Raw genomic sequence first — 23,100 nt, 5'->3', positions numbered from 1 at the left:
CCTGGAAAACCTCTTTGACATAGCTCAGAGACGTAGATGTGGATGTAGACGTAGATGTCGGGGCAGTGTAGCATTGCAGGGAATAATGAGGCCAGATTAATAGAAGAACAATTCTTAACTGAATTAAGTTCAGGCACATCAGTTACAGTTGTCAGCATGCAGTAGACTAGCAGATGTTACACAAATGGACTTTTCACAATTTTTTATGTGTGACACGGCTGCTCAGGTAGTTAATAGGCCAAGGAGCTTCTTTAAAGCAATTCTTACACTACTCACTGCTGTGACTTTTGCATAAGCATTCAGGAATAAAAATGCACACTCTCTCTTGTACAATGCAACCACAGCTGCGCCAAGACCATGTGACCGATGAACGGGACATCACTCACTGGCCTGGTGTTAACGAAATGCTGCAGACTCTTCAAATAGCTTATCAGTGGCAGTGCCGGGTGTCGGAGATTGATGACCTATCCTGAGGATAGCCCATCAATATCAAAATCACAGACAACCCCTCTAATATTAAATATGCTATACAGTTTAAATATATGAAACCACATTGAAGACACAAACAGTAAACATATGAAGCAGCAGAACACTTTTAATTGGATGATTGGGGAATTTAAAGATAACAAAATCATTGAAATCTGGTACTATTTAAAACATAATACAATTCTTCAATGCTGAATTTTGTGTGTTGCTTTACATGCTGTTTTTAACATATCCCATATGCATAAAGTATGCAACAATTGTAAGATGTTCTAGTTCTCCATAGGAGTCTAAATAAATGACCAAGGCAGCAAGTTATTTCATCACCATACATTTGTCCATTTGACTTGATGGCTTTCATTATCTGTCCAAACATTGATATAGAAAAACAGTTTCTTGTATGGTAATATCACATCCTGTCAGCAGCAGGAACTGGTGTGAGAGTCTTTTAGTTGAGTTAATTTGATGGAATCTGTAAGGTGACTTTCTCTGCACTCCTGATACTGTGAAAATACAAAAATATACATGAAAGAATAAAATCAATTAAGTTACAAATCCATTTTATAATCTCATAATAACACTAGTAGGTATGATTTATACAGTGTATACTTAAATGGCCAATAACACGTTGTACAACATTGTATAAAACAATAGTACAGGGAACTTTATAATACATTTTATCAGAGAAAAATGTCTAGTGCTCCTCTTATCAGTCCTTTTCCTGCTCCCACCCTAACATAGTACATAAGTAACATAGTACATAAGGCCGAAAAAAGACATTTGTCCATCCAGTTCGGCCTGTTATCCTGCAAGTTGATCCAGAGGAAGGCCAAAAACCCTGTGAGGTAGAAGCCAATTTTCTCCACTTTAGGGGAATAAAAAATTCCTTCCCGACTCCAATCAGGCAATCAGAATAACTCCCTGGATCAACGACCCCTCTCTAGTAGCTATAGCCTGTAATATTATTAAGCTCCAGAAATACATCCAGGCCCCTCTTGAATTCCTTTATTGTACTCACCATCACCACCTCCTCAGGCAGAGAGTTCCATAGTCTCACTGCTCTTACCGTAAAGAATCCTTTTCTATGTTTGTGTACAAACCTTCTTTCCTCCAGACGCAGAGGATGTCCCCTCGTCACAGTCACAGTCCTGGGGATAAATAGCTGATGGGATAGATCCCTGTACTGACCCCTGATATATTTATACATATTAATTAGATCTCCCCTCAGTCGTCTTTTTTCTAAAGTGAATAACCCTAATTTTGATAATCTTTCAGGGTACTGTAGTTGCCCCATTCCAGTTATTACTTTAGTTGCCCTCCTCTGAACCCTCTCCAGCTCTGCTATGTCTGCCTTGTTTACAGGAGCCCAGAACTGTACACAGTACTCCATGTGTGGTCTGACTAGCGATTTGTAAAGTGGTAGGACTATGTTCCTATCACGGGAATCTATGCCCCTTCTGATGCAACCCATTATCTTGTTGGCCTTGGCAGCAGCTGCCTGACACTGGTTTTTTGCTGCTTAGTTTGCTGTTTATTAAAATTCCTAGATCCTTTTCCATGTCAGTGTTACCGAGTGTTTTACCATTTAGTATGTACGGGTGACTTGCATTTTTCCTTCCCATGTGCATAACTTTACATTTATCAGTGTTAAACCTCATCTGCCACTTATCTGCCCAAGCCTCCAATCTATCCAGATCCCTCTGTAGTAGTATACTGTCCTCATCAGTGTAAATTACTTTACACAGTTTAGTGTCATCTGCGAAAATTGATACTTTACTATGCAAGCCTTCTACAAGATCATTAATAAATATATTGAAGAGAATAGGGCCCAAGACTGACCCCTGAGGTACTCCACTAGTGACAGTGACCCAATCTGAGTGTGTACCGTTAATAACCACCCTCTGTTTTCTATCACTCAGCCAGTTACTTACCCACATACAGATGTTTTCTCCCAGTCCGAGCATTCTCATTTTATATACTAACCTTTTATGTGGTACAGTGTCAAATGCTTTGGAGAAGTCCAGATATACGACATCCATTGATTCGCTGCTGTCAAGTCTAGAACTTACCTCCTCATAGAAACTGATTAAATTAGTCTGACATGACCGATCCCTCACGAAGCCATGCTGATATGGCGTTATTTGCTTATTTCCATTGAGATGCTCTAATATAGCATCTCTCAGAAAACCTTCAAACAGTTTACCCACAACAGATGTTAAACTTACCGGCCTATAGTTTCCAGGCTCTGTTTTTGGCCCCTTTTTGAATATTGGCACCACATATGCCATGCGCCAATCCTGTGGGACATTCCCTGTCAGTATAGAGTCTGCAAATATCAGAAATAAGGGTCTGGCTATGACATTACTTAATTCCTTTAGGATACGGGGGTGTATGTCATCCGGTCCTGGCGATTTGTCTATTTTAATCTTTTTAAGTTGCTGATGTACTTCTTCCTGGGTCAGACAGGACACTTTTAATGGGGAATTTATTTTTACATTCTGCATGTCATCTGACAGTTTATTTTCCTCAGTGAATACATTGGAGAAAAAAATATTTAACAGCTTTGCTTTCTCCTCGTCGCTCTCTGCGACTCCCCCCTCATTACTCTTTAAAGGGCCGACACCTTCAGATTTATACTTTTTAACATTTATATAATTGAAGAACATTTTAGGGTTAGTTTTACTCTCTTTGGCAATTAATCTCTCGGTCTCTAGTTTGGCCGCTTTTATTTGTTTTTTACATGTTCTATTTTTTTCCTTATAGTTTTTCAGTGCTTCCGTGCTACCCTCCTGTTTTAGTGTTTTATATGCTTTCTTTTTGTCATTTATTGCTTTCTTTACAGTTCTATTTATCCACATTGGTTTCTTTTTGTTCCTTAACCTTTTATTACCATACGGTATGTACCTCTCACAATGAGTTTTTAGGATGTTTTTAAAGATATCCCATTTTGTGTCTGTATTTGTGAGGACTTTGTCCCAGTTAGTTTGGCCTATGGCCTCTCTTAGTTGGCTAAATTTAGCTTTTTTGAAGTTTGGTATTTTTGTTCCTCCCTGTAGAAACGCTCTTTTGAATGATAATTGGAAGGTTATTACTTTATGGTCACTATTTCCCAGGTGTCCCCCAACCTGCACGTCTGTTGTTCTGTCAGGTCTATTGGTTAATACTAAGTCCAGTATGGCCGTCCCTCTAGTCGGGTCCTGAACCAGTTGGGAGAGGTAATTGTCTTTGGTTATTGCCACGAACCTGTTTCCCTTATGAGATATACAAGTTTCAGTTTCCCAGTCTATATCTGGGTAGTTGAAGTCCCCCATAATAACCACCTCATTATGATTTGCCGCCTCGTCTATCTCGTTTAGTAGTAGATTTTCTGTGGACTCTGGTATATTCGGTGGTTTATAGTAAACTCCTATTAGTAATTTATTGTTGTTTTTAGCTCCATGTATCTCTACCCACAGTGACTCCACATGTTCATGTCCCTCACTTATATTTTCTCGGACTGTGGGCTTTAGACAGGACTTTATATAAAGGCAGACCCCTCCCCCTCTCCGGTTTTGACGATCCTTTCTAAACAGACTGTAACCTTGTACATTAACTGCCCAGTCATAGCTTTCATCCAGCCATGTCTCAGTTATTCCCACTATGTCATAGTCCTCCTCACACATCACTAATTCCAGTTCACCAGTTTTATTAGTCAGGCTTCTGGCATTAGTATACATACATTTGAGAGGTTTATGTATATTTTTTACCCTACACCTTTCCTTCTGTACTGTTCTAGTCCCTCCTTCCATTCCTCCCCCATTCTTATTACCTTGCCCCCGGTCTCTATCTGCACTATCTTCCCCTCCTATAACGTAATTACCCTCCCCCCCAGTCCCTAGTTTAAACACTCCTCCAACCTTCTAGCCATCTTTCTCCCCAGCACAGCTGCCCCTTCCCCATTGAGGTGCAGCCCGTCCCTACGATAGAGCCTGTAGCCGATAGAAAAATCGGCCCAGTTCTCCAGGAACCCAAACCCCTCCTTCCTACACCAGTTTTTGAGCCACTTGTTAATCTCCCTAATCTCCCATTGCCTTTCTTGTGTGGCTCGTGGTACAGGCAGTATTTCTAGGCAGTAGTGGTACCCTGCATCCTAATTCTTTCTGAATTCTGAATTCTGTGATCAATCTGTCTTGTGATACCAAGAGTGACTGCCAGCTCACTGAAGATCACATTACATGCTCCCACAGAAAACTAGCAAGGCAGTGTGAACCTCTGGTTAGCGCACAGCTTGGAAAGCTTATGTCCTATCTTTCATGTGAAGTTTACAAAACATTTTTGCAGACCAGGTACACCACTTCAGGGCAATGATATTTCCTAGTGGTAGTGGCCTCAGAAGAATAGTTGCACACTGCAAAAGAAATGTTCAAGAATGGTTTGACTTATGTGCAAAATAAAAAGTTCAAGGTGTTGACTTGGCCTCCTTAGAGTAGGTTCACACAAAGTTTTTTTGGAGGAGATTTTGAAGTAGATTTTCCAAAGCCAGAAGTGGATCCAGCAGGCAGGAGAACTATAAATCCTTCCTTTATATTCCTGATTCCTTTTGAATCCAAATCTGGCTTTGGCTGAAAAACCTGCAGAAAAGTCTCCCTCAAAACCTCCTCCAAAAACTTAATGTGAACCTACCCTTACATCTCAATATGATTGAGGATCTGTGGAATGTGCTTGAAAATCAAGTATAATCCATGCATGGCTAGCACAATCCACAGGATTCCCACCCCCAATGCCCCCGTTCTTAAGGCCTTTGATGTACACAATTGCAGTAAAAAAATCTAAAGTTTTATTGGGGATTACAGCACCAGTGCTTATATCGTGCTGAGAATGGAAAGGGACTTCAGCATACTGGTGCTTCAAATGCTTACAATGGTCTAAAATGTCTTTGCATACTGTAGCATTAACAGTACCCTTCTTTGGAAATAAGGGGCCTAGCCAAAACATTGAAAGACAGCCCCATACTGTTTTCCCTTCTACACAGATTTTTTTTTTTATAGAAGGCGCTATGTAGGTGGTCTTCTGTAGGTATCTACCTAACCTATATTCATCCATCAGACTTTCAGATACTGAAATGTGATTAATCACTCCAGAGAACACATTTACGCTGCTTCAGAGTCCAGTGGCAGTGGCTTTACATCCCTCCAGGCAGTGCTTGGCTCTGTTTATGATGATAATAGGCCTGTGGGCAGTTTCATGCAGATGTCACTTACAGAGGTAGTTTGACAAAGTGGGAATTGGCAATTGACCCTAAAGGGAAACTTCCCAGTGGGCCAATTGCCTACAGTGTGTTCTGGATGTCGTTCCCTTAATACTGTACATTGTGCCATGATGATAAGATTACAGCAGGGCCAGCTGCGTCCCGGCACCCTCACTACAATACACATTACCGGCTGCAGTCAGCCTTGCTGCGATCTCACTATCATGTCACTTTGGCGGCTGCAATGTATATTGTAATGAGGGCGACGGCCGCCGTTGGCCCTTCTGTAATGCCCTCCCCAGCTTCTGATAATACACCGCTGCCCCCCTGTTCCTTCCTCCTGTTTTAAGGTCCTTTGACCTCAGACGTCAGGACAGAAATCACTACTATGCCCTACGGGTGCCAAAGGACCTGTGTATCTTCCCACTCCCAGCGTCAACGCGACTCTGACGCTGTGTTGTTCTCCATAACCCTCCTGCTCTGGGACAAAGCAGGCCAGAAGAGGCTGCGGTATGTATGCTTGGAATGGCATGCGTCATGCAGTGGGGAATGGCACTAGGGGTATTATTACTGAAGGCAAAATACATAATATAATTAATATTGGGGGCATTATTTTGCTTGAGGCACTATTATTAGGGGCACTAAGGTAGCTTTTTTAATACTGGGGCATTATTGATACTGGGGGCACTTATCTGTTAGTGTCTATGTTTATTTAATTGGGGGCCGACTGGCAATGGTTTATCTCACAAAAAACTAAGATTTGCGCATGTTGACATCTAGCATGCTTGATTCCTTTTTTCCTCAGCATCTGCTGCCAGGGGGACATCTATCTAGGGGGACATTTATTAAATTAGATATGTCATATTTTGTGGCTTAAAAAAGTCACATATCATGGCAAGTGAGATTAGACCTGGATTATGGCTTATTTACTATGTGCGACTTTTTCAAAATTCGCAAAAAAAAAAAAGGCACAACCTAGACCAGGCAACCCTCAGGTCTACTTTTGCACAAATAGGTGTAAACCGCATTGCCCTCACTCCAAATATATTATTAAGAAGCACCAGCTCATAAATTTGGTGCAGGCACATGAGGCAGACTTAAAACAGACAAAAAAACTATCGCAATCATGTGTATGGCCAGTTTTAGTGCTACCTCATTTCAAGGGGCTGGCTATAGATTTAATAGTTTGTCAGCAGTTTTGACCAAGCTAAACTAACCATGTTAGGTAGTGGCTAGGGAGAGCAGGACAAACATACCCTTTGTGGACTTTTTATTATCAGGAGTAGTGTGAATGTGAGCTTTTATTCTTCCTGATTCTGCTCCTGCAATTGCCCAGGAGGCAGTGCTCCACTGTGAAGTGCTCTCTACAATCAGCTGCTTCACAGTCCTCCCCTCGGCTCTGAGTGACAACTGTAGCATCCAACCAGGAGATTACTAAAGCTGTCATTCAGAAAAGAAGGGCAGAGCTGTGAAGAGCAGAGTACATGTCACAGAGATGCTCCTCCTCTAGTACACTTAAGGAGCAGAGTCTGGCAGAATAAAAGTTCATATTTTCATTTCTCCACAGAAAGTATGTTCATATAGCTATCTCTGGCCCCTGGCTAATGCTGTCAGCAGTTTAGCATAGTTTAAAGTGCAGACAGACTCTCTGCAAACTGAAACTGGTGAACCTTGAGAAATATAATTGATATAGGTGTGTACATTTTTGCCTGCTTTTTACTCGCATGACTGCATCATCCTCTGGCCTTAGATCTGTATTTACAGGGATTTTCCTGTTTTAGGTTAATCAGCAGCTGCTGTGTGAGCTAAATAAATCAGCAGCTGCATAAATCTCTCAGCAAACTTGGTACAATCAGGGCTGGATTAGCCACAGACCTTGCTGGAAAACTTCATGGTGCGCCAACTCCTAGGAGGCATTCTGAGCTCTCCTCAAAGCTGCAGTGCTAACCTTAATGTTTCACATGTCAAATTACCTGGCCAGTTGCCATAGGTGCCCCCTGGATTCAACTATAGGATAACAGTACAGTTGAATACTACAGATGGGAAAGGAGCTGATGGCATTCACTCTCATTGGCTAAAGGCCACTAGACCTTAAGCCTCTGAGGCAGTAGAGTGGCGCACAGGTGCTCCAAGCGACAACATCATGTAGAATACCTTCATAGGGACGCCGGCAACACAATGTCATCACAACTACCTGTGCCAGGACACAGGCATCTCAGGCCAGTAGAGGCCTGGGGCCTGCATCACAGTCAATGGCGTGAAACTCAGGTGAGTATTAGATTTTATTTACTTTGTCACTTGAAGAGCATACAGGACACTATAGGGGGCATTACTGGGGGCACTATAGGAGGCATTACTTCAGGTACATTTTAATACTGGGGCACTATTGGGGCATTACTGGTTGCACTTTTAATATGGCAGCATAATTCAGAGGAAATATTATTCATGTGGGTACTTTAGTGGGCATTATTGTTACTGGTGAATAATTGGGGGTATTATTATTGGTGGAGACACTAGAGGGGGCATTATTATTACTGGGGGCACTATAGAGGCATTATTACTGGGGGCACTATAAGAGAGCGCTACAACTATTAATGGCATGGTGCTCATCACAATTATTTTTTTAGGGTACTAATATTTTCGGGGAACTATCTGTATGGCACTATTTTTTCTTCAGTATACTATTTGGGAGCAATTAGGGGGCACAACGAGTGCAGTATTGGGGGGAGCAACAGAATGATACTGTTGGAGCTCCAGAATGAGAAGTTTCTGTTCAGAAGGTGGGGAGGATGATGGAAAAGGGAGGAATCTTGAATGTCAAAGTGGCGAGCTCTGCAGAACTGACATATGGCTGCAACAAGATGTCATGTCGGTCTAGTGTCAATGAAAAGGTTGGGGAAAGAGAACATCTACATCAGAGGAGACATCACCAGATGTAATAGTTATGTAGTGCTGTATTCTCCTGAATGTTTGGTAGCCCACCACACCCAAACCAATATATCATGGAAAAGGACCCAGCAAGTTGAAAAAAATGAGGAAAAGAGGCAGCACCAAATAAAGTGAAAAAAGTGTACTCCTTTATTCACCTATGCTTCTGCAACTTTTCAGCTCAACTCAATGGGGCTTGACAAAGGCTCCACTAAGTTGAGCTGAAACGTTGCAGAAGCATGAAAAAGTCCACTTTAATTGGAGTGCTGACTCTTTTCTCCATAGATAGATAGATACTATTGTAACAAACTAGTTCTGGAATCTTTCAAGTAGAATCTGTTTCCCAGGCACAATGCCTTGTAGTGCTAGCTCAGCTGAATGTAATGGTAACTTATACTTAGCAATCCACTGCTTCATTCTGGAGACTAAGGCTACTTTCACACTAGCGTTGTTTTAATCCGGCGTTCAATTCCGACACCGGAACTGCCCGCCGGATCCGGAAAAACGTGTGAAAACGGATTACATTTGAATCCTGATCAGGATTTTGATCACAATGAAAAAATGCATTGGAAAAAACGGATCCGCCATTTATGGACTTTAACTTTTTTTTCACATTTTTCGGGCTTAACATGCAAAAGCCGGATCCGTTTTGACTGAACACACAGTGCCAGATCCGGCGTTAATGCAAGTCAATGGGAAAAAGGCCTGATCAGGCGTTCAGTCAAAGTGTTCAGGCTTTTTGGCCGGAGGTAAAAATACTGCATGCTACGTTTTTCTGAAAAGCCTGATCAGTCAAAAAGACTGAACTGAAGACATCCTGACGCATCCTGAAGGACTGACTCTCCATTCAGAATGCATGGGGATAAAACTGATCAGTTCTTTTCCGGATTTGAGCCCCTAGGACGGAACTCAGCGCCGGAAAAGAAAAACGCTAGTGTGAAAGTAGCCTAAGGGTACTTTCACACTTGCGTTGTTGGATTCCGGCAGGCAGATCCAGCAAACGGATACCATTTGCAGACGGATCCGGATCCGGCTCACGAATGTATTGCAATACCGGATCCGTCTCTCCGGTTGTCATCTGGAAAAACGGATCCGGTATTATTTATATTTTTCACATTTTTAAAGGTCTGCGCATGCGCAGACCGCAAAACCGGATCCGTTTTTCCAGAACACTTGGGGCTAGATCCGGCATTAATGCATTTCAATGGAAAATAATGCCCGATCCGGCATTCCGGCAAGTGTTCTGGAATTTTGGACGGAGAAAATACCGCAGCGTGCTGCAGTATTTTCTCCGTCCAAAAAACTTACAGTGACTGAACTGAAGACATCCTGATGCATACTTAACGTATTGCTCTCCGTCCAGAATGCATTAGGATAAAACTGATCAGTTTTTTCCCAGTATTGAGCCCCTAGGACGGAACTCAATACCAGAAAAGTTTAACGCAAGTGTGAAAGTACCATTAGTGATTTTAATCCATATGCAAATGAACAGTTTTGTGCAGCAAAGGTGAGGCCAAGCATCCTGTGTATCCTTGCTCCTTATGCTTCCTCTGCAGCCTTTCCCTTTCCTTCTTGATTGACAAGGCCAGGTTCATGAATAGTCATTACACTTGGCCTTGTCTATGAAGGAGGAGAGGGATGGGCTGGCAGAGGAAGCAAGAGGAGTAAGGTGTACAGAATGACTTCTGCCCACCCTCAGTGCACAAAACTATTCATTTTCATATGGATTGAAATTACTTTTTCTCCAGAATTAAGCAACAGATCACGAAGTAAAATGCATCATTACATTCAGCTGAGCTAGCCCGACAAGGCATAGTGCCTGGTTTACAATTTAATTTACTGGTGACAGACTCGCTATAAAGAGTTCTTAAGTTAAGCAGCATCCAGAACTTGAATTATCAAGCATATATATGCATCTCCAGTCAGAAGTGTTTGATGGACTAAGCGTGAAGAAAAGGATCCCCAGCCTCTTGAGAACAGATTTGTCATTTCAATACAGTAAATTACATTATTCCAGGGCCCAGTGCTGGGCTGCGGTGTGCAAAATATGAAGTGTAAATTTTCAGTTGATCATGTGACTCAGCATTCCGTCACTAGATGGCAGTCTTCTTCTTGTGAAATTATAACTTTTAAAACTGTTCCATGGTTATCAACACTTTTGGCATGCATTACACATATATTGTAGAATAATTCTCAGAAAGCAAGAGCACATAAAAAATGATATAAAACTAACTTTGGCCTATTGCCTTTAACCCATTCCCGACCAATGACATAATAGTACGTCATAGTCGTAGGTGACTTCCCGCAATTTGATGTACTATTATGTCATGCTGATTGGGCGGACACCGCTCCGGTACCTGCCCGATCATTTCCCGGGGGCGGTAGGGATGTGGTGTCAGTCACTGATAGCCGGACCCCTGCTGTATCCGCCAGCATTGCCGCAAAAGCCGATGCGGATTAACCACTCAAAGAAGTACTTAATATGGAATGATTTTCAATGCATGATGACAAAGGGGGGTACATGTCCGGCTCCAAAGGAGAGTCTCAGGAGCCGGACACGTACCCCCCTTTGTCATCATGCATTGAAAATCATTCCATATTAAGTACTTCTTTGAGTGTATTTACAACCATTTTCCTTCCATTTTACTCTATTATGGTTTTTACTATATATCATATCATGAAGCTATTAATAATTTGTGTGTATTTATAATCATACCCCTCTTATCTGTGTTCCATTATGGATTTTATCATGTTCCATGGATTTTAATGTATTTTAGAGTTAAATGTAATATTTTATCTGTTTTTAAATCAAAGCAGTGCAATACAATATTTATTTTTCATTGGATAATTAAAACTAATCATGAGACACATTATAAGAAAAAAACTCATAAGTAGATGAAAAAACGCAATAAAACCGCACAAAAACCGCATACAAGAGAGAACAGCCGAATCCTTGGTTGCCAAATCCGCACCATTTCTTTGGCTGACCTGGGCGGTCTATAAATAGTTAGTCCAAAAATGGGAGAAAGGCTGCCACTGAGGAAGGGGTAAGAGGTCGCCGAAACGTGTCTGGCGTGAAAGCTGAGAACTCCCACCGGACTAACAAAGAGGCCTCTATACAGATGATCATAAAAGTCGGATAAAGATATTCGAATTACTGGAGCACTCCAAACAGAACAACTTACGGCATCAGTTCCCGCGATACTTCGCTGTGAGACACAAGCTGGAATCCCGTTGCAGACCATGTGATACGCCGGCGTCTGCTTGAGCAGGTTGGGATAACACACACAGCAGGGACTTCAATATCGGGTATGTAATGCCGAAATATTGGACATATTAAATCGTAACCTACCAGGAGAAGGTAAGACCCGTCCATTTTTTCATATAGTGCAAACCAGCACCTTACTTGCAATCACCTGTGGCAATTGGGTCCGGACATTCAGTATTAACAAAAAAGACTACCTATCCCCACCTATTTTTTATTTTTTGTAAGACGGCACTTGTAATTATACAACAAAGTAGCACCTATTTATTTAAAGCAATTGCACTTTACGTTTCCTATAAGAACAATATAAAAACTCGCTCAAGGTTTTTGATTGTAAAGAACTTTTATTCATTGTTACAAGTAGGGATGTCCCGGTACCGATACCAGTATCGGTATCGGGACCGATACCGGACATTTGCACGAGTACATGTACTCGTGCAAATGTCCCCAATACCACTGCCGATACCTGTGCGCCGCTTCTAAATGTGTCTGTGTCCGTCCGCGGCCTGCCCCTGCATCTCGCACAGCAAATACAGCTTCTTCTTGCTCCCAGTCTCAGCCCCTCGCCCTGATTACCAGCGGCCTCCGCTATCCCCGGCTCCACGTATGTTTAAGACTCCGCCCACAGCCATCCAAAGTGACCAGTTCTGCATGTGGTGTTAGGAGGTTGCCTGGAAAGAGACTTTGCCCGCGGCTGCTCTGATTCACACTTTCCGCTGCGGCCGTCCCCGGCTCCTCCCCCCATGTTCCCGATGACTCCACACAGACATCTGATCTCCGAATTGGAGCACAGGAGCAAGCCAGCCGCGGGAAAAGCCTCTCCAGAGTCCAGACACCCTCCGGCCTCCTCAAACAGAGTTCGCCTGCCAGTAGTTTTAAAAGTTATAGGAACCGACCCTAGTAAGTGTATAAAGCTTAGTTAGAAGATTACAACCAGCCCAAGTGGTCACAGACAGAAAGAAATAAAGGTGTTGTGTCTGTCTTCTATGGCCCTGGTCCTTCCCTTCCTGCCTGCAAGCTGCACATTGATCTCTAAAAGCAGGCATTAGGGCAAGAAGAAATATACATTACTGTATGATGGCCACAAGACTATTATACTGAGGAGGGAGGGGCTTCAAAAATTGTTGTCCTGACTCCTTACAGTATGTCTCCTTGTGGCCCCCATACAGTATAATATCTCCTTGTGGCCCCCATACAGTATAACGTCTCCTTGTGGCTGCCTCCATACAGTATAACGTCTCCTTGTGGCTGCCCCCCATACAGTAGTATAACATCTCCTTGTGGCTGCCCCCATACAGTAGTATAACATCTCCTTGTGGCTGCCCCCATACAGTATAACGTCTCCTTGTGGCTGCCCCCCATACAGTATAACGTCTCCTTGTGGCTGCCCCCATACAGTAGTATTACATTTCCTTGTGGCTGCCCCCATATAGTATAACATCTCCTTGTGGCTGCCCCCATACAGTATAACGTCTCCTTGTGGCTGCCCCCCATACAGTATAACGTCTCCTTGTGGCTGCCCCCATACAGTATAACGTCTCCTTGTGGCTGCCCCCATACAGTATAACGTCTCCTTGTGGCTGCCCCCATACAGTATAACGTCTTCTTGTGGCTTCCCCCATACAGTATAACGTCTCCTTGTGGCTGCCTCCATACAGTAGTATAACATCTCCTTGTAGCTGCCCCCATATAGTATAACGTCCCCTTGTGGCTGCCCCCCATACAGTATAACGTCTCCTTGTGGCTGCCCCCGTACAGTATAACGTCTCCTTGTGGCTGCCTCCATACAGTAGTATAACATCTCCTTGTGGCTGCCCCCATATAGTATAACGTCTCCTTGTGGCTGCCCCCATACAGTATAACGTCTCCTTGTGGCTGCCCCCATACAGTATAACGTCTCCTTGTGGCTGCCCCCATACAGTATAACGTCTCCTTGTGGCTGCCCCCATACAGTATAACATCTCCTTGTGGCCCCCATACAGTGTAACGTCTCCTTGTGGCTGCCCCCATACAGTATAACGTCTCCTTGTGGCTGCCCCCCATACAGTATAACGTCTCCTTGTGGCTTCCCCCCATACAGTATAACGTCTCCTTGTGGCTGCCTCCATACAGTATAACATCTCCTTGTGGCTGCCCCCATACAGTATAACGTCTCCTTGTGGCTGCCCCCATACAGTATAACATCTCCTTGTGGCCCCCATACAGTATAATGTCTCTTTGTGGCCCCCATACAGTATAATGTCTCTTTGTGGCCACCATTCAGTGTAATGTCTCCTAACTCTCCTTGGAATGTTATAGTTCTGTTTTTGGGCCTTTTGGTTGGTCAGTGGTCACAAAATACATGTGTGTGTATTTTATTGTTAAAATTGGTATCGGTAATTGGTATCGGTGAGTACTTAAATAAAAGTATCGGTACTCGTACTCAGTCTTTAAAAAATGGTATCGGGACATCCCTAGTTACAAGGAACTTTACATATTTGCTCTTCAGTGTCTTCAAATCATAGACTTTTATATATCCATTATTATATGGCTTTGCAATTTTTTGTTTTTATTTTATTGTGATTCTATTGTGATTTGTATTGAGCTTTTTATTTCCATTGATATTAAAACAGTGTGATCACTATATACTGTATATTGTAATCTGTATCCACACATATAGAGTGCCAGTCCGTATTATTAACTTATTTTCAATATTCTTCTCTGTAAGGGTGATACAGCCATTTGGAGTGAGCTATTCCTATTATCCTTGTCTAGCAAAATGTATTAATAGTAGATGGTGAACCACAACAAGCTGGGGCAGAGTCGGTGTTCCTCCGTTTTGTGGTTCAGCAGGATATGTTGTATCGGGTAAACCAGCTGCGGGGTGAACCCATTGAACAGTTGGTGGTGCCCCAGGTTTATCGCAAACTCGTGTTAGAGTTAGCCCACCAACATGTTCTCGGGGGTCATCTGGGAATGCAGAAAACATAGGACCGGATTCTACAACAGTTTTACTGGCCCAGTGTGTTTAGGGAGGTGGATGAATTCTGTAAGTCTTGCCCGACCTGCCAGGCAACTAGCCCCCAGCACCTTTTCCATAGTCCCTTGGTACCTCTTCTGATCATCGAGGTAGCGTTTGAGCGTATTGCTATTGATCCTCGTAGGCCCAGTACCAAAGTCCGTTAGAAGACACCAACACATCTTGGTCATCCTGGACTATGTCACTCGGTACCCGGAGACGGTGCCACTGCGACATACATAGGCTAAACTGATAGCTAAGGAGCTAATGGAAATGTTCTCCCGAGTGGGGCTACCTAAAGAGGTTCTGACTGACCAGGGTACCCCTTTTATGTCCATGGTGATGCAGGAACTCTGTAAGTTGCTGCACATAAAACAGCTACGGACGTCCGTTTACCATCCGCAAACAGACGGGAAGGACTGGAACCTTCTTCTGCCCTATCTCATGTTCACAGGGTGAGAGGTACCCCAGATCTCTACTGGGTTCTCGCCCTTCAAACTGCTATATGGCAGACATCCTTGCGGTCTCTTGGATGTAGCCAAAGAGGCATGGGAACAACAGCCCACTCCGTATAAAAGTGTTATTAAACACGTTACCCAGATGCAAGAACGGATAGAGACAGTGTTGCCTCTTGTTATGGAGCATATGGAGGCAGCTCAACGAGCCGAGAGTCGGGTCTATAATCGGCAGGCTCGGGTCTGGATCTTTAACAGCCTTCATCACACCTGAAGGGCTGTATCAGTACAATGTGCTACCCTTTGGTCTGCATGGTGCCCCCGCCACTTTTCAACGGCTTATGGACATTGTGCTGTGTCCACATAGTCTGTACGCTTCAGCTTACCTGGACGATATTGTTATCCACAGTACCGACTGGGAAAGTCACCTACCCAAAGTGCAGGCTGTAGTGGACTCAGTTTGGAAGGCGGGACTAACCGCTAACCCCAAAAAATGTGCGATAGGGTTAAAGGAGACTAAGCACCTGGGCGTGGAGTCATCAAACCTCAAGTGAACAAAATAGAGGCAATACGAAATTGGCCCCGACCTGTCACCACTAGGCAAGTAAAGTCATTTCTGGGAATGGTGGGCTATTACATGAGATTTGTTCCCCACTTTGCCACTATAGCCGCACCCTTGACAGAGCACTTGAAGGGATGTATACTGTATACTGTATGGCAGGTGTTCACGCCCTCAGGGTTGAACAAAGGGGGGGTATGTACGAAGGTACCTGGAGTCATCGTGGATGGAAGGTATGTGTCACCGAGGTTCCTGGCCTCGGTGAAGTAAGAGCCGGTATTTTATGTGTCAGCACCAGCTATTGCTAATTGACACCTTGGTACTTAGCATGGCTGTAATAGCTGATGCGGGACGGCTCTTACTGGGAGTAGTCAAAGTGCTAGGTGGGTGACTATTCACCACGTTCCAGGCCAGGTTTTGCCAGGCATAAAAACCAGCCAGTAATATAAAAAGAATGGGCACTCTTATATCTGGACCACACAGTTGGTAAAGCGACACTAATTTATTGATAACAATGGTCACCATACATAAAGGTTCATAGCAATGATTAAAAGATGGTCACCATACAGAAAGTAATATGCCCTATCTAAAATTAGTCTCCTACAATATTAAAATTAATAAAAATTGGCAGTACAATATAGTCAATCCGCTGATGTAGCTAATAGAATAAGGAGGTCAGGAGGCCTAATTGTCCCGGCCCAAATAAAGAAAAAGGTGTGGAACCTAGGTCTGTTCCAGCTGCCTATGTATATTCAATCAGCTACAACATGGTTGATAGCGAATAAGTCCCCAAGAGACAAAGATGTATAGACTGTGATAGATTATTAAAATGTAAAATACACTCAAAAGAGTATATACAATGGTGCACCAATCAAAATATAAATACCAAGTGTTGGCAAAGAAAATATAGTGAAAAACAATCAATAATAATCCCAATATAGAAATCCAGTGCAGATATGTGCAAATTAGCTGAAAATATAAAAATAAGGAATACTGAAGACTAACAGCATTCAAGTATTCAAGCACCTGTGTAAAAGCAAAAATGTCTCTGGAGACTCGATATTAACAGTAGGCAGTCCGTCTCCCTGATTGGTAATACCTCAAAAGCTCAAGAGTCTTAATATTAGGTCCACACGGTTCCTAGAAGTGCTTGAAATATCACAGGGTTATAGTCCAGCAAATTTCAACGGAGACTGTGCAGTGTCAGTGCAATAAGGTAATTTTGCGGCAGTCAGTATAATTATAGCAGTATTAGTTGTAGATTCTTACTTACATTCAGTCCTGCTATCCACCGTGGCGTCCACGTGGTGCAGGTTTTTAGGGTAAGTGAGCCTTACTGCCAAATGAAAAGGCTGTGTGATCCAATCTTATAATCTTTAGGTCTTCAGCTATGGATCCAAGCGCTAGCTCTAATGCGCTGTGAATGCACTCTGGGTTACCTTGATTAGAGTGGGTATTCCACCTGTGATTCGGTCACACCCATAGGTAGCTGCACAATATCCAAAGGCCGCGGTTCCTTTTTCTTTTTCTTTTTCCTTATAAGCGCTTACTTGGTCCAGACAAAAATAACAGGTTGATGTAATTTAAAGTTGTCCGTTTTTAGTCAGCTCCAATTCCTCCACGCCAGACGCGTTTCGAAGGTTATCCTCCTTCTTCCTCAGTGGCTATATTGGAACTGACTTGCTAGCCGACTATTTATACAAGTTAGCTTTCAGCGGGCTCTTTGGCAAACCCAAAATGGATCCGAAAGATCTGGATTTCACATGTATGATTTTCTATGTATTGCGGTATTGGTGCGGTTCATCTGCGGTTTTCTATGCACTCATGCGTTTTTTGTACCATATGATCGTGGGTTCATCAGAAACATTTCCCATATGAAGTTATTATTATAACTGATTGCGTTCTCATTTTACATCGATAATTGCATCAAATGTCGCAAATCCTCACTAAAAATTGCATATTTCCAGACGCACTTATGTGATCAATGTCTTTAGACACGGTGGATAGCAGGACTGAATGTAAGTAAGAATCTACAACTAATACTGCTATAATTATACTGACTGCCGCAAAATTACCTTATTGCACTGACACTGCACAGTCTCCGTTGAAATTTGCTGGACTATAACCCTGTGATATTTCAAGCACTTCTAGGAACCGTGTGGACCTAATATTAAGACTCGAGCTTTTGAGGTATTACCAATCAGGGAGACGGACTGCCTACTGTTAATATCGAGTCTCCAGAGACATTTTTGCTTTTACACAGGTGCTTGAATACTTGAATGCTGTTAGTCTTCAGTATTCCTTATTTTTATATTTTCAGCTAATTTGCACATATCTGCACTGGATTTCTATATTGGGATTATTATTGATTGTTTTTCACTATATTTTCTTTGCCAACACTTGGTATTTATATTTTGATTGGTGCACCATTGTATATACTCTTTTGAGTGTATTTTACATTTTAATAATCTATCACAGTCTATACATCTTTGTCTCTTGGGGATTTATTCGCTATCAACCATGTTGTAGCTGATTGAATATACATAGGCAGCTGGAACAGACCTAGGTTCCACACCTTTTTCTTTATTCGGGCCGGGACAATTAGGCCTCCTGACTAGAGTTGAGCGAACACCTGGATGTTCGGGTTCGAGAAGTTCGGCCGAACTTCCCGTAAATGTTCGGGTTCGGGATCCGAACCCGAACCGAACTTCGTCCCGAACCCGAACCCCATTGAAGTCAATGGAAACCGGAACTTTTGGGCACTAAAAAGGCTGTAAAACAGCCCAGGAAAGAGCTAGAGGGCTGCAAAAGGCAGCAACATGTAGGTAAATCCCCTGCAAACAAATGTGGATAGGGAAATGAATTAAAATTAAAATTAAAAAAATAAAAATGAACCAATATCAATTGGACAGAGGTCCCATAGCAGAGAATCTGGCTTCACGTCAGCAGAGAATCAGTCTCTTCATGCCATAGCAAAGAATCTGGCTTCATGTCAGCAGAGAATCAGTCTCTTCATGCCATAGCAGAGAATCTGGCTTCATGTCAGCGCAGAATCAGTCTTCATGTCATAGCAGAGAATCAGGCTTCACGTCACCCACCACTGGAACAGGCCACTGTCACACATTTAGGCCCCGGCATCCAGACAGAGGAGAGCGGTCCCGTAACAGAGAATCTGGCCTTATGTCAGCGCAGAATCTGTCTTCATGTCATAGCAGAGAATCAGGCTTCACGTCACCCACCACTGGAACAGGCCACTGTCACACATTTAGGCCCAGGCACCCAGGCAGAGGAGAGAGGTCCCGTAACAGAGAATCTGGCCTTATGTCAGCGCAGAATCTGTCTTCATGTCATAGCAGAGAATCAGGCTTCACGTCACCCACCACTGGAACAGGCCACTGTCACGCATTTAGGCCCCGGCACCCAGGCAGAGGAGAGAGGTCCCGTAACAGAGAATCTGGCCTTATGTCAGCGCAGAATCTGTCTTCATGTCATAGCAGAGAATCAGGCTTCACGTCACCCACCACTGGAACAGGCCACTGTCACACATTTAGGCCCAGGCACCCAGGCAGAGGAGAGAGGTCCCGTAACAGAGAATCTGGCCTTATGTCAGCGCAGAATCTGTCTTCATGTCATAGCAGAGAATCAGGCTTCACGTCACCCACCACTGGAACAGGCCACTGTCACACATTTAGGCCCCGGCACCCAGACAGAGGAGAGCGGTCCCGTAACAGAGAATCTGGCCTTATGTCAGCGCAGAATCTGTATTCATGTCATAGCAGAGAATCAGGCTTCACGTCACCCACCACTGGAACAGGCCACTGTCACACATTTAGGCCCAGGCACCCAGGCAGAGGAGAGAGGTCCCGTAACAGAGAATCTGGCCTTATGTCAGCGCAGAATCTGTATTCATGTCATAGCAGAGAATCAGGCTTCACGTCACCCACCACTGGAACAGGCCACTGTCACACATTTAGGCCCCGGCACCCAGACAGAGGAGAGCGGTCCCGTAACAGAGAATCTGGCCTTATGTCAGCGAAGAATCTGTATTCATGTCATAGCAGAGAATCAGGCTTCACGTCACCCACCACTGGAACAGGCCACTGTCACACATTTAGGCCCAGTCACCCAGGCAGAGGAGAGAGGTCCCGTAACGGAGAATCTGGCCTTATGTCAGCGCAGAATCTGTCTTCATGTCATAGCAGAGAATCAGGCTTCACGTCACCCACTACTGGAACAGGCCACTGTCACACATTTAGGCCCAGGCACCCAGGCAGAGGAGAGAGGTCCCGTAACAGAGAATCTGGCCTTATGTCAGCGCAGAATCTGTATTCATGTCATAGCAGAGAATCAGGCTTCACGTCACCCACCACTGGAACAGGCCACTGTCACACATTTAGGCCCAGGCACCCAGGCAGAGGATAGAGGTCCCGTAACAGAGAATCTGGCCTTATGTCAGCGCAGAATCTGTCTTCATGTCATAGCAGAGAATCAGGCTTCACGTCACCCACCACTGGAACAGGCCACTGTCACACATTTAGGCCCCGGCCCCCAGACAGAGGAGAGCGGTCCCGTAACAGAGAATCTGGCCTTATGTCAGCGCAGAATCTGTATTCATGTCATAGCAGAGAATCAGGCTTCACGTCACCCACCACTGGAACAGGCCACTGTCACACATTTAGGCCCAGGCACCCAGGCAGAGGAGAGAGGTCCCGTAACAGAGAATCTGGCCTTATGTCAGCGCAGAATCTGTATTCATGTCATAGCAGAGAATCAGGCTTCACGTCACCCACCACTGGAACAGGCCACTGTCACACATTTAGGCCCAGGCACCCAGGCAGAGGAGAGAGGTCCCGTAACAGAGAATCTGGCCTTATGTCAGCGCAGAATCTGTATTCATGTCATAGCAGAGAATCAGGCTTCACGTCACCCACCACTGGAACAGGCCACTGTCACACATTTAGGCCCCGGCACCCAGACAGAGGAGAGCGGTCCCGTAACAGAGAATCTGGCCTTATGTCAGCGCAGAATCTGTCTTCATGTCATAGCAGAGAATCAGGCTTCACGTCAGCCACCACTGGAACAGGCCACTGTCACACATTTAGGCCCAGGCACCCAGGCAGAGGAGAGAGGTCCCGTAACAGAGAATCTGGCCTTATGTCAGCACAGAATCTGTATTCATGTCATAGCAGAGAATCAGGCTTCACGTCACCCACCACTGGAACAGGCCACTGTCACACATTTAGGCCCCGGCACCCAGACAGAGGAGAGCGGTCCCGTAACAGAGAATCTGGCCTTATGTCAGCGCAGAATCTGTCTTCATGTAATAGCAGAGAATCAGGCTTCACGTCAGCCACCACTGGAACAGGCCACTGTCACACATTTAGGCCCAGGCACCCAGGCAGAGGAGAGCGGTCCCGTAACAGAGAATCTGGCTTCATGTCAGCGCAGAATCTGTCTTCATGTAATAGCAGAGAATCAGGCTTCACGTCAGCCACCACTGGAACAGGCCACTGTCACACATTTAGGCCCCGGCACCCAGACAGAGGAGAGGTTCATTCAACTTTGGGTTGCCCCGCAATATAAATGGTAAAATGAAATTAAAAATAGTATTGAATGAGGAAGTGCCCTGGAGTAGAATAATATATTGTTAAGGGGAGGTAGTTAATATCTAATCTGCACAAGGGATGGACAGGTCCTGTGGGATCCATGCCTGGTTCATTTTTATGAACGTCAGCTTGTCCACATTGGCTGTAGACAGGCGGCTGCGTTTGTCTGTAATGACGCCCCCTGCCGTGCTGAATACACGTTCAGACAAAACGCTGGCCGCCAGGCAGGCCAGCACCTCCAAGGCATAAAAGACTAGCTCTGGCCACGTGGACAATTTGGAGACCCAGAAGTTGAATGGGGCCGAACCATCAGTCAGTACGTGGAGGGGTGTGCACAGGTACTGTTCCACCATGTTAGTGAAATGTTGCCTCCTGCTAACACGTTCCGTATCAGGTGGTGGTGCACTTAGCTGTGGCGTGTTGACAAAACTTTTCCACATCTCTGCCATGCTAACCCTGCCCTCAGAGGAGCTGGGCGTGACACAGCTGCGTTGGCGACCTCTTGCTCCTCCTCTGCCTTCGCCTTGGGCTTCCACTGGTTCCCCTGTGACATTTGGGAATGCTCTCAGTAGCGCGTCTACCAACGTGCGCTTGTACTCGCGCATCTTCCTATCACGCTCCAGTGTAGGAAGTAAGGTGGGCACATTGTCTTTGTACCGGGGATCCAGCAGGGTGGCAACCCAGTAGTCCGCACACGTTAAAATGTGGGCAACTCTGTTGTCGTTGCGCAGGCACTGCAGCATGTAGTCGCTCATGTGTGCCAGGCTGCCCAGAGGTAAGGACAAGCTGTCCTCTGTGGGAGGCGTATCGTCATCGTCCTGTGTTTCCCCCCAGCCACGCACCAGTGATGGGCCCGAGCTGCTTTGGGTGCCACCCCGCTGTGAACATGCTTCATCCTCATCCTCCTCCACCTCCTCCTCATCCTCGTCCTCCTCGTCCTCCAGTAGTGGGCCCTGTCTGGCCACATTTGTACCTGGCCTCTGGTGTTGCAAAAAACCTCCCTCTGAGTCACTTCGAAGAGACTGGCCTGAAAGTGCTAAAAATGACCCCTCTTCCTCCTGGGCCACCTCCTCTTCCATCATCGCCCTAAGTGTTTTCTCAAGGAGACATAGAAGTGGTATTGTAACGCTGATAACGGCGTCATCGCCACTGGCCATGTTGGTGGAGTACTCGAAACAGCGCAACAGGGCACACAGGTCTCGCATGGAGGCCCAGTCATTGGTGGTGAAGTGGGTCTGATCCGCAGTGCGACTGACCCGTGCGTGCTGCAGCTGAAACTCCACTATGGCCTGCTGCTGCTCGCACAGTCTGTCCAGCATATGCAAGGTGGAGTTCCACCTGGTGGGCACGTTGCATATGAGGCGGTGAGCGGGAAGGCCGAAGTTACGCTGTAGCGCAGACAGGCGAGCAGTGGCAGGGTGTGAACGCCGGAAGCGCGAACAGACGGCCCGCACTTTATGCAGCAGCTCTGACATGTCGGGGTAGTTGCGAATGAACTTCTGCACCACCAAATTCAGCACATGCGCCAGGCAAGGGATGTGCGTCAAACCGGCTAGTCCCAGAGCTGCAACGAGATTTC

General features: G+C 44.9%; 1 protein-coding gene across 1 annotated transcript in view; it reads right to left on the bottom strand.

Moving 5' to 3' along the window:
* Nucleotides 1–577: 577 nt before the first annotated feature.
* Nucleotides 578–23,100, bottom strand: part of RAB7B (RAB7B, member RAS oncogene family) — a 71,313-nt gene continuing 48,790 nt past the window's right edge. The window contains exon 6 of the mRNA XM_040423963.1: nucleotides 578–986. Within this exon, the coding sequence (XP_040279897.1) occupies nucleotides 903–986 (84 nt within the window). The 3' untranslated portion in view covers nucleotides 578–902. The remainder of the gene's footprint in view (nucleotides 987–23,100) is intronic.

This window comes from Bufo bufo, chromosome 3 (assembly GCF_905171765.1).
Source record: "Bufo bufo chromosome 3, aBufBuf1.1, whole genome shotgun sequence".
NCBI lineage: Eukaryota > Metazoa > Chordata > Amphibia > Anura > Bufonidae > Bufo > Bufo bufo.
This window is presented reverse-complemented; position numbering and strand designations above follow the sequence as displayed.